Here is a 17,076-nt window from a genome sequence, read left to right on the forward strand (position 1 = left end):
TGCACAACATCAGTCGGTGGTCCCGGGCCCAAGGATCTGAGGTCCCTGGAAGTCGAGTAGAGCCCTGAGGATCGGAGCATCCACAAGCTTGTAAGCAGCGTGTGCGTGCTCCCAAAACCCGATATGGTCCTCTGCTCCCGCCGTATCTGCCCCTCCCACTGACCGTACTAATCACACCACCCTCTATTAACCCCCCAGTTGCTCCATCCATTATGCAAATTGAGGGATAGGTTATCTCCACTCTGAAGCAACTATCTTAAAAGAATCACAGATAAAGCGGGTTCAAGATGAGCAAATGCTGAATAAGTAGTTACCAAATTGATTCTTGTTCTATGTCATGGCTTCTAATTTGACAGTACTTTGCCTACTGGCGTGAATGCCAAAAGTGAACTGGTAAACTTTTTATTATGATGATTTTTAGTGAAATGTATTTTATGATAACTTTAAGAAGAAGATTTTTTTCAAGCAAACCTTTTCTCTGAACAGCGGGAACTGCAGAAGACAAGATGCGACTCTTTCTTATCTATTTCATAAGTTCTGTACAGTTACCTTCTGAGGTATGTGTGAAGCAAACATCTACATATAGATAATCATAATGTTATTTTGTCAGTAACAGATGAATTTATAGTTTAGTTGTTTGGTCAATAACATTAAGTCATTTCCTGTTGCACTCTAAATATTTTGTTTCAAATCTGTGAACACTCTACATAGAACCATGCAGACATAATGGATCATTTATGTATTGCATTAAACTTTTTTTTTCATTTGTTGAATAAAAGTAGGTGTTCAGGCTTAGGCTTATATAGCCATTATGATAGAATTCACATAATGTGCTACAGGACACACAATGATTTAGCAATATGTAAACTATTTTAGTATTTATTATGTGATCATGTTTAAAAGATCAGAAATATCCTGTGGATATCAGGGAACACAGGAAAGGTTTTTATATCAGCAAAAAAGCTGTAGAGGTTAACTACAAAAGCTAGCTTTTGTGAGCATCTTTAAAGAACAAAAATCCCATTGAACTTAACAGAGCTTACTGTTGTCTAACTTGGTTAGTTTATAATTTACATTATAATCACATTTTAAATATTAATACTAATAAAAATCCCAAGTGATTGGTGATATGCCATCAAGGTAACCAGATCAATTTTCTCCATGGAGGGTCTATCCCAGTCTAACCTGGATTTTCAGGTTCTCCAAAGGCTTAAATCACTGTACAACCTGATTGGTTTACATAAGACACTCAGTAACAAAATAACAAAGAAATATAAAGGAGAGTGTTTACAGACCTCAAACTCAGAAAATATTACAGGCAGCATTCATTCAACAACAGTAAATAGGGCTGGAATTTTCATCACTAAATGCCATCTTAAAATACTCTAGTTTTTATCTGAGGGAAGCTGTTTCACCTTTTTCTTTTCTGTACTAAATAAATAAATAAAAACAAATATGGCAGTTTTATAAATTTAAATTTTATACAATTTAAGAAAAACTATGCCAACAGATAATATCTGTACAGTTATCTATTACAGTTATCTATTTACATTTGTTAAATGAGTACTATCTGTAATATTTTCTGAGTTTGAGCTATGTAAACACTATCCTTTGTATTTCTTTGTTTCTGAACTTCTATGTTGTACCAATCAAATTGTGTTTATAGTGATTTAAGCTCTTGCCTTTGGAGGACCTGAAATATAAATATATCTTAATCCTCAAAATTTGAATTTGGGAAAGTTGATCTATATTATATTCAGTCTGATGTTCTCCATATATTTTCGACTGTAACTTTCTTCACATCCAGTCAGCATGGCAACTAGTCTAATATGATGAAATTGTCATGGACCGTCACACATACTAAAATGCTTAGTAAAATAATTTCATTTTATAGGAGTACTTCCTTTCATTTTCTCAAATAGACTCTTCTTCAAAAAGAAACAAAAGTAACTGCTTTCAATCATTTGTTGCAATGATCTTGTTTTCTTGATTAGCAATTTCACAGCAGTAGTTGGGAGGGGGACTAATACATTTGCCTTTATATGTAATTGCTCATTGTTTTTATATTGGAAGATGAATATTAGCTTATTTCCTGTCATATTAATGTATTTATTATTAATAAATTTTTAAATGTCACAAATTTCAAATGTCCATTTCATTCTAGGCAGATTTGGAACAGTACAAAAAAGCACTGACAGATGCTGGATGTAACCTTAATCCTTTAAACTACGTTAAACAATGGAAGTAAGTAACTTGTGCTTTCATAATATAAGAAAGTAGTACACTGCTAAAATTTAGATCAAATTTGCTTCGGACTGAACCTAAAATCCATCCAGTCCTGTAAAAAGAGGTATTTTTCCTCCAAGGTATACTTAAGGTTGCAATTGAGCCCAAAATTTCTGTTGCTAAGTGAGACAGTTTGTTAAGTGAGTGTTGTCCCATTTTATGACCTTTCTTGCCACAGTTGTTAAGTGAATCACTGCATTTGTTAAGTTAGTAACATGATTGTTAAGTGTATCTGACTTCTCTATTGGCTTTGCTTGTCAGAAGGTCACAAAAAGTATCACATGACCCTGGTACAATACAATTGTCATAAATACATGCCAGTTGCCAAGTGTTCAAATTTTGAGCACATGACCATGGGGAGGCTGCAAGGTTGTAAGTGTGAAAAACAGTCATAAGTCATTTTTATGAGTGCCGTTGTAATGTTGAATGGTCACTTAACAAATGGTTGTAAGTTGAGGACTATCTGTAAATGGGAGAGGAAGGAGGTGGTCAGGTGATGAAACATGAGTTGCAATATTGAGATGCAAACTCTGCCTCTGTTGTACTTTCATCACAGCACAAGTATGAAAACAGAGTTTGTATCATGATGTCACAACATTCAGGCATCATTGTTGGAATAACCGCCTATGGTTTCACTGCCATAGGTTCATAGTGCTCAAAATTGAGCAGTAACTGCTCTCTGCTGTTAGGAAAAGACTTAACCTGAGAGTGTAATGAATGAACGGTTTTAATTCTCCATTCACATTGTGTCATGGTTCTGATCGACAGAGACAAATAAAGCAGAACTCCGAGGCTTGCAAATTCCTCAAAGAACATGTTTATTGATACAGACTATCGGTACTTCAAAAGTGAAACCAAGTCTGAAGAGATGCATAACAATTCCCCAATACAAAGTAAGAAATCCCACCCCAAAGCTATGCAAGCAACTACGTATCCCCACTCAGCTGGTTGGCGGACTTTTCATGAAATGCCCAGCCTGCAGTCTCGGGAGCAGCTGATGACCTTGGCTCCCATGAGAGAAAGTCCGAGAGAGAAAGTCTGTTTTGTCTAGCACAACTTCTGGCAAATCCCCTCCCTCCGTGCTATGTGGCAACCAGGAATGAGAAGGAAAAAAATGGTTGCAACCATGCTCATTCTAAAGTTGATACTTTGTTTATAAAAATTTTAAAAAATGATGCTCATATATGCAAGACTCTGGAAATTTTACTTTTTATATTTGCTAGAACTCTTCCCTCCCTCCCTGTATCATGGTGTATGCTTGCCTAAAGTGTTCCCAAATTCAGTGGAGCAACATATCGGGGTACAAGTGGCTATACATGGAAATAGATGCAATCAATAGTAATACAATTCCATGCACAAACATAAGTACTTCTCCTCCAGCTACCTATATTCTCACACAGCTTGCATTTCTCTTCTTACCAATAATATGTACCATTGTATTTGCTAAAGATTCAGGAATCTTGCTAGCCACCACTACCACCCTTCATATCCAATAGTATATCAATAAAATCTGGTTTCATTGTCTTTGAATGAAGTTTCTACTTCATTTACTGGGGCATGTGTGGAACAGATTATCTGAATAGCTACATTATTAGAACATATTTTCACTTAACCATAAATAAGATTTTTTCAAATCTTTTCAGCCATATATGTAATGTTATATCTGTGATCTAACAAGTGATCTCCAGATAAAATGTGGAGTCATATGTGACCAAAAATGGTTTGACTGCCATTTTCTTTACATGGAAACTCTGTTCCATGTAAATAAATTCATCTGCCAAGTGTATTATTACAGAAACTCTCCCTTTATTATTTCAATAATATGTACTACAGTTTTATAGTATGTTTGTGTGATACGTTATGATAGTATTGTCATTTATGTTAAAAGAGCAATTTCATCCTCAAAATGACTAGGAAGTGCTTTGTTAATGAACAATTTATTCATAATGAATAAATTGTATGAGATAATTTGCTGTTTTGTAATTTACTGAAAACCAATCAGGTATATAAATATTTTTTTTAACATTTTGCAGAGCTTTTGCAAAGATGGCTTCAGGTCCATCTATGTACGGAAATAGTGCAGCAAAGTCATTGGGGTGAGTTCCAAATGTGTTTTGTTACTTTTGGTATCCTATGTTGTAGTTTCAGTCTAAAATATTCCCCACACAGGTTAAGTAAGAAAAAAATGCAATAAAACAATGGAAAGAAGCTGACTGATATTCTTATATTTATGCTTGGTTAATAGAAACTATTAATATGATTGCCACACAACTGGACTACTTCAACACATTCTACATGCATTTGGAAACAAGTTGGGTGCGGCAAATGTTCTAGAATGCACAGCCAAGCTCCCAGCAGGGCAGTTCTTCCACTGCAAAATAAACCTAAAATCACTGCACTGCTTACCAGTAGGTTTCCAGGCCCATTTCGAAGAGCTGGTTCCCACCTATAATATCCTAATTGGTATAGCACTTGGATACATTAGATACCACCTTGCTAACATTAAATTAGCCCATCCAATCTAAACTTCTTAAGCAGGTCTGCTGAGAATCCCGTATGGTAGGCACTTGTGGGTGAGCTATGCAGCAGGCCTTCACTGTAGCAGACCCATTTTGAAACAGTCTTCCCTCTGAAATAGGGAAATTCTCAAATTCCCTATTAGAATTTTGTAAGTTAGTGAAAACAGGGTTTTTCACTTTGTCTTTGACCCAAGTTGATGGTGGATGTTCATCTTGGATAAGCATTGATGCTACTATTTTTCATTATTTTGTTAGTGACATGCTGTTTTATTTTTATTTGTTAACTGCCCAGAGTCTTAGCTGATTGGGGCAATTTATAAATTTTGCCAAATCAATAAAAAAAGAACAGCAATATATGTATGAGATTTCTTTATATTTTGACAAGCAGACTCAGTATTAAAGGTTTGTTACATAAGTATGTGGACACAAACAAAATCTTTATCATTTGCATTTTGTTTCAGTCTTTTCTCACGTGTTATGAATACTGGATCCCAGTTTGTGATGGAAGGAGTCAAAAATTTAGTACTAAAGCAGCAGGTATGTTTTTACATTAAGCATATTCATTATTTTTGAATAAACATATACCCAAGACTACAGACTTTTCAGACTGGGATAAGCAGGGATAAACACTTAAGCATTTTATAAATTGCATGTTTCCCAGTTAGTCTGCAAAACCTAGAATGCTTAACAAAGTGAATAGAATTAAATTAACCTGCTCAGAACTGAACTGAATTAACCTCTGTGTGGAAAGGCTCCATTTCAGTTCTGTGTTTTATGTGACATTCTCTGGCTCTCTGAAATAATATGGATAATATAATAATATAATAATATTAATGCATAGTAATTTAATTGCACATTTTCATAAACTCCCATTTTTTTCTACAGAAGTTTGGTTTGCTACCATTTTATCCAGCTCAGCTTTTGGATTGTCCTGGTTTTATCATGTTACATAATTCTGCTTCTCTAGTTTATATTGTTACTAATACATAAAAAGAGTTTCTTGAAATAATATTTTAATATTATCACAAAATGCCTGAGAGACTTGATTGAAATAGGCAGGTTGTAATTATTATTCTAATAATTATAAGAATTATTAGAAAATAAAAAGTTTTCTTTATAAAGAAAATAAAAAAGAGAATACTTTTTCCATCAAGAAATGTTATCCAAATTATGTAACTCAAGATATCCACTTTTTCGTTTTGCTGCTACTTTTGACAGCATGCAGAATATTAAAGCAGAGTAACAGGGTATATTTCTTACTATTCCAGAAATTGTTTTCATTAAAGCTAATGCAACTTCATATTTTAAAAGATGTGGGGGGAAAGAGAAGTATCTTTGAATTAGAAGCAGCATATCACTTAATAATCATACATATTTTATCTATGCAATAACAAATACTTTCTATAGATTACGGGATGTGCTTTGGTTTTATAAGCACCAGTGACTGCACAAGAGGCTAAATCAGTAATCATAAAATGTAGACTATCTGAAGTTGCATTTGTTGAAGCATAGCTGACTGTATCCATAAAGAAAGATTAGAAATATGTGGCTATTGTTACATGTATTAGTGGTGAATAGCTTACTTGAACTGTGCACTTCATTTAAAAAGTACTTTTTTATTTGCCCTACATTATATATCTGCTTCATTAATAACCCAGGATTTTATACATTTCTTAATTTCAGTATTACCCACCAAGTATAATTTTAAAAAGCAATGTCCTTTTTAAAAAATACATAAGAGTACATCTCCATTATCTGTTATATTTGTTCTATCATATAGTCTAAAGTGATCAAATGTTTTTTGGGGGGAGCAAGCACAAGGGAATTGTATTCAAACCACATGATGATTCAAAAAGAATTATCTAATAATAGAGCTGAATAATGATGTAGTTCTGTTTTAAACTATAGCTTTTGCAACTCACTTAAATAAAGGTACTTTTTTATAGAATCTTCCAGCAACCCGCATTTTAGATAACCTTATGGAGATGAAGTCAAATCCTGTAAGTATAGATAATGAAAAATTACAGTAGACTGAATTAAAATATTCCCAAAAAAATTATGGTGCTCTTTCAGATACTATCCATGTAATACAATAGAAAGAAAATCATGGAAGTTCTTATATGAACCATTTCAGACTCTCACAGACTTAAAAGTTGCAAAATGCTAGATAATAGGTAATCTTCAGCAATCTATTGTTTTCCAGAATAATTTCAATTCTCTTCTTGGTTGTTATGTTTAGTCTTTAAAGATACCAAAATCTATCCAAGGTTGTTGAATTATTTAGATATCAGATAGAATTTTGAAATGTTTAGTAATGCCTACAGGCATTGGAGTGCTCTACAGATATAGGATTTGAAATCAAAGATGAATCCCCAAAAGATCATTTGGCTTGTTATGCACATTATATTTTTTTTAAAATATGGAATGCAGTAGAATTAATATTTTCTTCTTAAAAGACCATAAACAAAATTGATCTATTTCTTTTTTTCTTGCTGTGTACAATACTAAGCGCATTGTACTCATCAGTGCTAATATTGAATTGATTTTTTTTTAAAAAAAGGAAATATTTTTATATAACAGTGTTAAATCCAAAAGTGTCCTAATATCTCACATCTATAAACAAGCTTCATTTTATTTTAAATGTAGAATGAAAGAAAAAAGATTCTGATTGCTGCATTATTTGACCATTAGTTATGAATATATTTTCAAAATAGAATGGATTCTGAGTATAAAATACTTTGGGGAAATGTAGTAACATGAAGCTTGAAAACTAGGACTGTTTATCATTTTATATTGCTTCAATTAAATATATGAATAGTATCTTTTGAAAGATTTAGCAACTACTAATGTCATGTCTCACCCTGAGTGGCAGCTACAATAGATATTTTAGTTCTTTGATTGAATAATATTTTCAAAATATTTCAATGAAATGTAAATATATTGGGAAATCAAAAATAAGATAATGAAAATGTATTTCAACCAATTTTCTCTTTTAATAGGAGACAGATGACTATAGGTATTTTGACCCTAAAATGTTGCGAGGTAGTGACAGGTGAGTTTCATACTAAGTTACTTACAGTTTGAAAAATGCCAACATGCAGACACTAATTAGTGTAAAAATATGCAACAACATAAAAATGTGATATTCCATTTCAGTTTATATTAAATATTTGAATATTTATTGTTTAGGCATATTTTAACTAGTTTACTTTGTTCTTTTAGTCACTGCTCTTGTTGAACAGTTTGCTAAGTATCCCCAAAAAATGACTCTGAAATGTACTACATATAGTCCTCAACTTACAACAGTTCATTTAGTGACCACTGAAAAAAGTGGCTTATGACACATTTTTTCACACTTATGACTATTACAGCATTCCCCATTTGATCACATGATCAAAATTCAGACCTTGGCAACTGGCTCATATTTATGGCAGACGCAGTGTGGCTGTTCATGTGATCACTTTTTATAACCTGACAAACAAAGTCAATGGAGAAGTCAGATTCACTTAACAAATGTGTTACTAACTTAACAACTGCAGTGATTCACTTAACAATTGTGGCAAGAAAGGTTGTAAAATGGGGCAGAATTCACTTAAGAACTACCTCGCTTTGCAACAGAAATTTTTGGCTCAGTTGTGGTTGTAAGTCGAGGACTACCTATATAGGTAGAAAGCCAGCTGGGTGACCCTGGGCCAGTCATTTTCTCTCAGCCCTGGAAGCAAGCAATGGCAAACCACATCCAAAAATGCTTCCAAGAAAACTGTACAAACTTGTTCAGGCAGTGACTAGGAATAGACTTGACTCTCAGACACCCTCTAAAAAAAGTGATTTAAAAAATTACCTAATTTAAAGTGAGAGAACTTGACCAAGAGCAGTTAATTTAAACTTAATATATATTTAGAAAGAGACGTAAAGGAAGAAATAGAAAGATGAATGTGTACACATAGATACAAAATTTGTCCAGTAAAACTAGGGTAAATAACCTACTGGGGAGAGGGTGGTACATTTGGAATGTGGTATGCATGCTAAGACATGCGCAGTCAACAAATGCACATTTACCCCCCCGAAAAAATCCCTAGAATGTTCTCTGACATTCCAGTGTGATATCTATATGATGCTGAATGCTAGTAGCTTCCTTTGCAGAATTTCAGCTTCCTATTAATTAATTATTACAATGATTTTTTTTAAAACATTGGGCCTAGTAGGGTTCCGAGAGAGGAATCTTAGGGCAACTAGACATTTTATGCTAAGTATAATTCAGTTTATTTTTTAATTTTGTTTCTAAATGCTTTCTTTGATTTGGTTTTAAATCATAGCTCAGTTCCACGAAACAAAAATCCATTTCAGGAGGTAAGACTTGTTCATATTTTTTTATGACAAAAATTGGTTTTAATTATTTATTTAAGAAAATTTATATGGCCACTCAACTCACTCTCAGCAACCCCAGATGGCTTACAAGGATAATATTTAATAATTGTTAGTTATTTTTAAGAAAAAAATCATTATTTGAAATTATTAGTTTGATTACAGTTTTATTAGTTGCCTAAGAATGTATAATCTTTTCAATTTCAAAAAGTTGAGTAAGCATTCCTAATCCTCATACGGATTTCTTGACAAAATCTTAACGTAATACTCTGTTCTTAAATTTATTTTCTTAAAACTCACTTATCAGAAATGTGATTACGAACAGGTATATCTAATGAGTAGTACAAATAATAGTTACCAAAAATTTCACAATTACTTTCTAGACAAGTGGATGACCCCTCCCCCTTAAAACATTCAAACTGCAACTTTATGCATTTCTCTTCACTTCAACTCAGTTCTACTATAATACCCATGTATAAATAATATTAATCGGGAAGTTATCAGAAGTTAACCCAAAATACCATTTTTTTCATTGTCTGCTGCTCATTGAGGGGTTTTATATCTTAATGAAGTACATCAGGAAGACTTTTAATTTGAGATGTAGTTGAAAGTTATCTCCCAAGGGTGTTAGCCCTGCAAGGTAATCCAGAGAAGAAACACATCCAAGGATGTGCTAGCTCTATCTTTATTGTAAGGTTACATTAACAAAATCCTGCAAGACTGAAAGTATTTCTCACTTCCTTTCCTTTTTGTCTCCAGAAAATTAGGGAGGTTCCCTTTCTGAAGTGTTTCCCCTGCCATTCATACCCCTTTCTTTGGGCTGAGACATCTTTTATATGCCAATTGTCCCCTCTGGGCTCGCTCTCTCCTGTCTCCCAAGATCATTCACACTTACCATTACAAAAAGTTACCTTAATGTTACTACCAAATAAATAATCCTCTATTCTGTAATAGCCTGGAATTTATGCAGGTATCAAAACCGTTTCTTCCATTAGGCTAGAATTAACTATTTTTCTTCTTGCATATATTCTAAACTCTATGCTGTACTACTATGGTAAATATTTTTTTCCTTTGAATCTTAGGCAATTGTATTCGTAGTCGGAGGTGGCAATTACATTGAATACCAAAACCTTGTTGATTACATAAAGGTACATGCCTTTTCTTCAGATAGTTGCTTAAGATTACATTTATGTTTTTCTTTTCTTTGATGCATTACCTCCAATACTAGTGGGCTCTGTGAAGCTCTGTTCTTTGCAACTGAAGATGGAAAAAATATGTGCAAAGCTTTTCCCTTTACTGAACTGAACAAAAATTTAAAATGTCCACCTTAATACATACAAATAGAAATAATAGGGTGGCTAATTATACAGTTTACAGACTTCTAATATCATCCTTTTCCATCAAAACATACCATTATGGTTTTACTATAGTCTGGAATATAGGTAATATATGTTGCTATTATTAAGTAGTAATCTGCAAATAGGCAAATAAAAACTGCCCATAGAATTATCATTGCTTGCTTCATCCACCCTTATTGTTTCTCAAGGATAAAATATTAAGCAAATTAAAATAAATGCTTACTATAAAATTGCTTTTATATAACAAGTTTTTCACCTACAAGCCTCTGCAATATTTCCATACTATGCATAACAATTATTTTTCCTATAGATTTATAGAATATGGCATATCAGAGCTTTATTTATTCTAAAATAGACATATAACATTTTTGATACCTCTGCTTTTTGTAATTACTTCAGGGTTTTTTCCAATTTCTGTACTTCATTAATGTCCCAAGTTTGATTTCATCATTATTTTTATAAAGATAATGTAATGTTCACAATAATTTTATGATTGTATCTTTGATAATAACCATCTTATAATTTCATAATATACGTAATATTTGTATGTTATTAATGCAATATCAGTTATTGTGTTGATAATATAAACCAATATAGTAAACCACAGGCTCTCGGGGAGGTATTTTCAAAGACGCCAAAGACTTTGTTATATTAGTGTTCATTTTTAAATTCTAACTCCTAGAAAAGAGTTCAGATTCAACCACTCTTTAATGGCTTTAAATGTTTTTGCATTTAACTGATTTGTAATTAAAATTAAATGCAATAGGCTCAGAAAATTTCCCAAAGCATTCCAGTATTCATTCCACTCTGAAAACATATTACTTACTGCTAGAACCTACTTCTTCATTTACTCAAGTGAATTATAAGTTTCTACTAGACATCTCATTTATTTCTGCTTTACATTAATTGTATGTCATCCATGTGTTGTCTGATAGTACTGTGGATGATGTGATGAGCTGTATGCTGTATAACAAGTAGACATATTTCTCTTACATAAATACATTAACTTAAACCCCCCCCCCCCATACACAGTGCCTTATGCTTGTTGTGACTAAAACAAATGAAATTACAGATTGTATCTGCACTACGGTTCTTCAATAGCCTGTTTGCTGAAGTTGCTGAATTGATACTGTATCGCATGCTCTTTTAGTTTAAAATAATTAACAATGTCTTAATGAAATTATGTTTTTCAAAGGGCAAGCAAGGTAAACATGTCTTATATGGCTGCAGTGAACTCTTTAATGCTGCAGAGTTTTTAAAACAGGTAAGGATTTAAAGTAAAATATAATTTTAAAATACGTTAATATGCAGTCATCTAAAATAAGTTAGTGAATGTATTCTAGGAGTTAATATGTTTTATCTTGGACTCATTCCTAGAAAATAATGATTGACTTAACGGGGTGCTCAGCACTGATATAAAGGAAACAAGAAGCATATTCCTATATGATTGTAGGCCCATGTGTTATTGTGTTTAAATCAGTAATTAGTCTCTTGTGAGAATCTATTCACGAAGAGGCACAGTGGCTCAGTAGCTTAATGAGATGGTCTCTGCTCCAGTGGTTCAAGTCTTAGCATTGTATGTCAGGGTAAGCTCCTGTCACTCGCCTCAGCTTCTGTCCACCTAACAGTTTGAAAGCATGCTCTATGTGAATAGATAAAATAGGTACCACTTCCATGGGGGGACGAGCTGGTACTCCATGCAGGCAGTCAGATTCCTATCCTCTGAACTTTCCCGGTTACAGCACTTGTTGGTGAAGTGGCTCTGGGGAGGGAGGGAGCCTTGGATGATGCTGCAGGAAGAGCCACTTGTCTTTCTATCTGGTACAAAGCCAGCTCGTCCTTCTGTGGTGCGCCATGGGAAGCGTATGAGCGTTTCCCTCAGCAGAGCTGGTGCCTTGGCAGCCAAACTACTACTGTGCAATAGCATTGTGGTCTCCTGGTTAGTGCTACATTATTCTAATAATAATAATACCTATTCAGTAAATCAGACATTCAGCACAAAAGTCTCATATTGCTTCTATTTGCTTTCAGTACAGCAGTCGGTGCATTCAGTGCAATAGGGAAAGTCTTTGACAAAGTGAAGCATCTTAGTATATCTAAATCTTAATTCTGATGAATTTGTCAACATGACCTTACCATCACATGTAGTACATGTAAATCAGTTACAGGTGTACAGTAATTTTTTTCTCCTGATGCTCTTGAAAATGTTTAACTGTTCAATTTGCTTAATATTGCTGAACCTGTTATTTTTGATGTACACTAAATCTGCATACAGTAAGCTCATGGCACTGTGATTCATTTATATGTAGATTCAAAATTCATTTGCAAACACATCAAAGTGTGGTAGAATTTTTCCATATACTATTATTGTTTGGTGGGGCAGCCCTTTCTTGTGTGGGTTTTATTTATATTTAAGAGGTATCCTATAGGATTTGACAGAATCCTATTTATCACAGGATGCCTGCTATGGATGCAGTGTACCTGGTGGGTCCTGGAAATGAGGGTTTGTCCCAGGTAATTTGACCTGTTGGAAAAAATAGAAAATGTCAGATTGAGATATAGAGCAGGAAAATGTGGAACAGATTTTGCTGCTTGGGTGCACTATTGAATAAATGAATGAAAAAGGAAACTGTTATGTTTTGTGTAAGTACTTCTCTCATGCTTTTTCCTCCCATGGGGAAGGATCTTTATCCGTGAGAAAATCAGTTGTCTTGAATTTTAATCATCTCTGTTTGTTCCTTTTTTGGTAATAATCAAGCACTAGGGTTTAGTCAAATGTCTTTTATATATTAGAAAGTAATGAGCAAACTCATTCTTTTTTTTCTATATTTAGCTTTCCCAACTTGGACAGAAATAGGACAGAAAAGGAACATTTTGATGAAGTTTGAAAAAGAGATCATGGTAGCCGATAACATCTTTACCTGTGCATATATTTACATTTCAACGCATTTATTTGTAATTTTTATGAAATAACACTCTGTACTTATATATAATGCATTCCACATGCAAAACATATACTGCAAATAAATTACAAAACTTGAATTATGCTTATCTGTTTATGCCAGTTTCTTGTGTTCATTTGCAGGCAGTTACATTTGGAATGTAACTCTTTTTGGAAAAAAAAAAAAAATTTCTGACCTATTATATGAGCTTTCCTGACTTTAGACTTGGGCATAAATGCACTAAATATATTTAAAATATATTTTTAACTTAACTTATTTACATTAATAGAAAGCACATACACCTAAAAGTTATTTTACCTTAGCCTTAGCCACATTTCTACTAGCTAAAGGTATCCAGTAATTTGGGCAAAGATTTGTTTGTTTGTTTATGCAATTTAGAGGCTACACAACTTTATTTACTTTTCACATATTATATTCAAAGTACTTTTTGACTCAGATTCTACCTGCATTCTCACAAGCTTTTGATGTTGGCAGGTCATTTTATTTCACTGCTGTAGAACAGGCAAATAGATTCTGTAATTGAATGAAATTGTAACTGATCTGAGTAGCTACCATTATTATGTACAGTAGTTCAGATTTATCTATGTCATTATCTTTTTTTCTGATTTTACAAGGCATAAATTGTATGCCTAATGATTAGCAGCATAACTAATCATGTAGTGATGTGTTTTATATCTGGTCTGCCCTTCAAAAACTGTCTCCAAGTAGAAATTGTCCACGGTAACATAATATTTCAAATCTTTGAAACAGATGAGAATTCTTGAACTACTTCCATTTCTGACGTTAAATTTGTCAGGTCTGCCAAATATCTGGATGGGATTCTTCCTTATAATCCTCAGACATGCCATTCTAAAGTCTACGGTGGAATAGAAACATTGAAAATAGGCCTAATAATCTGTATTTGGCTCAAACATGCAGTAAATGGGAGAGCTTTCTCTATGAGGGGGAAAACAAACTAGACATCATGGATCCTTAGCATTAGGTTACAATCAGTAGGGCATATAAATGAATCAAAGAAAAAGTGGTTTGCTTCATATTTTTATATAACATTGCTAAACTGAGAAAGGGAGTACAAATCTGCCTTTCATTTGGTAATTAATGCATACAGACTTTTGAAAAGCAGCTTTCTTAAAAAGGAGATATTTCCATAATTATGAAACTAAACTTTTCTTGTAAAAGTTGCATTAATTCCATAACTGCCACATAATTTTAAATAAAGGATGTTATTTACAGATTTGGTGCCATCAAATTATTTTCTGTTGCTCCAGGTGATTATACCTTGTTCTGTCTTTCCCTTAACATATGGCCATATCTCTGTGTTGATCATGTGAATTTTAGGTGCTGCACTCCCCAAAATATTCTTTTCACCAAACTGCCAGATTTTTCAATCCACTCATCCATACTGGCATAAGTTTTAAATCCCATTACAATATTATACGTTTTTTTCTTTGCAGCAACACAAGCAAGGATTCATCTATACAAATACCAACACTGGTGCTAGGCAAAACAAGTAAGTCAGATACTCAGTGTCCTAGGTTTCTGAGAAATTCCAGATGCCAAAATTATTCTAGTAACCAAAGACTATCCTTTAGTTGCAGCAAGAACTACATTCTGTTCTTCTGTTTCTAATAAACTTGCTGCTTTGATTGTTGACAGTTCCAACATGTGACAGTCTGATTAACTAGAGGAGATAGAAATACTTTTTATTCAATTAAATCTCAATAGAAAACAAATACGTTTCTCAATCATAGTAGCAGATACACAGATCCCTGTGTATGTTATAATTCTGACTAACTTTAAACCTAGCTCTACCCTCAAAAGAATTGGTGGAAGCCACATCTCTAAGGGTGGGGAGGCAGCTTTTTTCATATTAATTGAATATTAAATTCATGTTATATTTTTCAATGTAACATTTGTCACTAATAACAAATGGGTGTATCTCATTAATTCAGATATTTTCCCTCTAAGTGCAAGATATTCTTCATCTAATCAAATACCTAATACTGTCATGGTTATGATAGATGAGACCAGTAAAAGCAGAATGAAAAGCTGACGACAGTCCTTGTGTGGATCCAATCAGCTTAAAGTCCCTCCAAAATCTTGCAGTAAATTGAACTCCCCTATCCGAAATAATTCTTTTTGGTGCTCCGTGAAGACGGTAGATATGTTTAAGGAACAGCTTGGCTAACTTTTTTGTGGAGAGGAGACCGGAACAGGCTATGAAATGAGCCTGCTTTGAAAAAAGGTCAATGACAATCCATATTACTGTATTTCCCCTACTTTCCGGTAATTCAACAATAAAATCCATGGCAATCTCCTCCCAGGATTGGAAGGGGTCTGCTACCTGCTGCATATTGGGCCCTCCAAAGGGTCCAGAAAAAAAGTGTCGACGTGTTCAACGTGTCCAGAAGTGTATTGAAAGTTGTAGGAAAAAGTATGGACCAGTGGTTTTAACAGAAGACTGGTCTACATTTCAGAAATCTTTGGGTTTCACTGGTCGAACAAACCGCAGCACCGACACGACTTCACGAACTTGAGATTCCCAAAGACCAAAATATAGTTTTGATCCCTTCCAGGCTAGCCCATCTCAATATGTCAGTAAAGTTTTATTTGCCTGGAACCAGGAGTTGGTTTTTAATTCCTCCTTAAGTTCTTTCGTCAAAGGGCTATCTGGCTCAGGTTATTTCACCTGCACCTGGCCTCCAGGGGTTATTTGAGAGACTGATTTTGGTAACAGAATGATGGAGCTCACAATCTCCTCACAGCAGCTTTTATACTGGGGCATTCTTGGCAAGGCGTCAGCCAAAAAATTCTTTCCTCCAGGGAAATATTTTAAAGTAAAGTTGAAACAATTAAAATACTGTGCCCAATGGACCTGTTTGGGAGATAACTTACAGGGGGTTTTCAATGCCTCTAAATTTTTTATGAGCAGTCCATACATCAAAAGACACCTCACCCTCTTCGAGGAAATGACGCCAAGTCAATAAGGCCCATCTCACTGCAAAAGCTTCCTTCTCCCAAACAGCTCAATGTCCATTAATTTTCTGGAGGTGTAGGTGCAGGGTTGTAAGTCTCCCCTTTGGTTTCTTTGTAGAACTGCCCCCACAGCTACATTACTGGCGTTGGCTTGGATGATGAATTGCTCATAAGGGTTGGGGTGTTTGAGAATAGGTTCGGTGGCAAACAGTCTTTTTAAGTTCTCAAGCACAGCTTGGCATTCTATAGACCATGGCAGGGGTTGACAAGGTCGCGGCTTTTCCTCTCCTTTTCCAGTTTTAACAGTTCAGTAATTGGCAAAGCTATCTCAGCAAAAGAGGGAGTCAATTGCCGGTAGAAGTTTGCGAATCCCAAAAAACTTTGAAGTTGCTTACAGGTCCATGGGGGCTGCCATTCTAGCACAGCCTTTATCTTGGCTGGATCCATCACCACTCCTTCACTGAAAATTCTGTATCCTAGGTAGTCTAGATGCATTTGATGGAATTCACATTTGGAGAGTTTTGTGTAAAGTTTGGCTTTCAGCAGTTTTCTGAGCACTAATTTTACATGCTCTGCCATGGTCTCTGTTTAAATGAGGATGTCATCAAG

At 34.2% G+C, this 17,076-nt stretch overlaps 1 protein-coding gene across 2 annotated transcripts in view; it reads left to right on the top strand.

The window, feature by feature from the left end:
- The window catches only part of SCFD1 (sec1 family domain containing 1), a 45,965-nt gene extending 32,390 nt beyond the window's left edge, over nt 1–13,575 (top strand). For both annotated transcript variants that reach the window (XM_015816139.1, XM_015816141.1), the window contains 10 exons: nt 487–557; nt 2,165–2,244; nt 4,320–4,382; nt 5,267–5,342; nt 6,752–6,805; nt 7,805–7,857; nt 9,122–9,155; nt 10,253–10,318; nt 11,724–11,792; nt 13,362–13,575. In XM_015816139.1, coding sequence (XP_015671625.1) covers nt 487–557; nt 2,165–2,244; nt 4,320–4,382; nt 5,267–5,342; nt 6,752–6,805; nt 7,805–7,857; nt 9,122–9,155; nt 10,253–10,318; nt 11,724–11,792; nt 13,362–13,385 — 590 coding nt within the window. In that variant the 3' untranslated portion in view covers nt 13,386–13,575. The remainder of the gene's footprint in view (nt 1–486; nt 558–2,164; nt 2,245–4,319; nt 4,383–5,266; nt 5,343–6,751; nt 6,806–7,804; nt 7,858–9,121; nt 9,156–10,252; nt 10,319–11,723; nt 11,793–13,361) is intronic.
- Nucleotides 13,576–17,076: the final 3,501 nt, after the last annotated feature.

The sequence above is a fragment of the Protobothrops mucrosquamatus genome, unplaced genomic scaffold, assembly GCF_001527695.2.
Source record: "Protobothrops mucrosquamatus isolate PMUCROS unplaced genomic scaffold, P.Mucros_1.0 scaffold403, whole genome shotgun sequence".
NCBI classification, from domain to species: Eukaryota; Metazoa; Chordata; class Lepidosauria; order Squamata; family Viperidae; genus Protobothrops; species Protobothrops mucrosquamatus.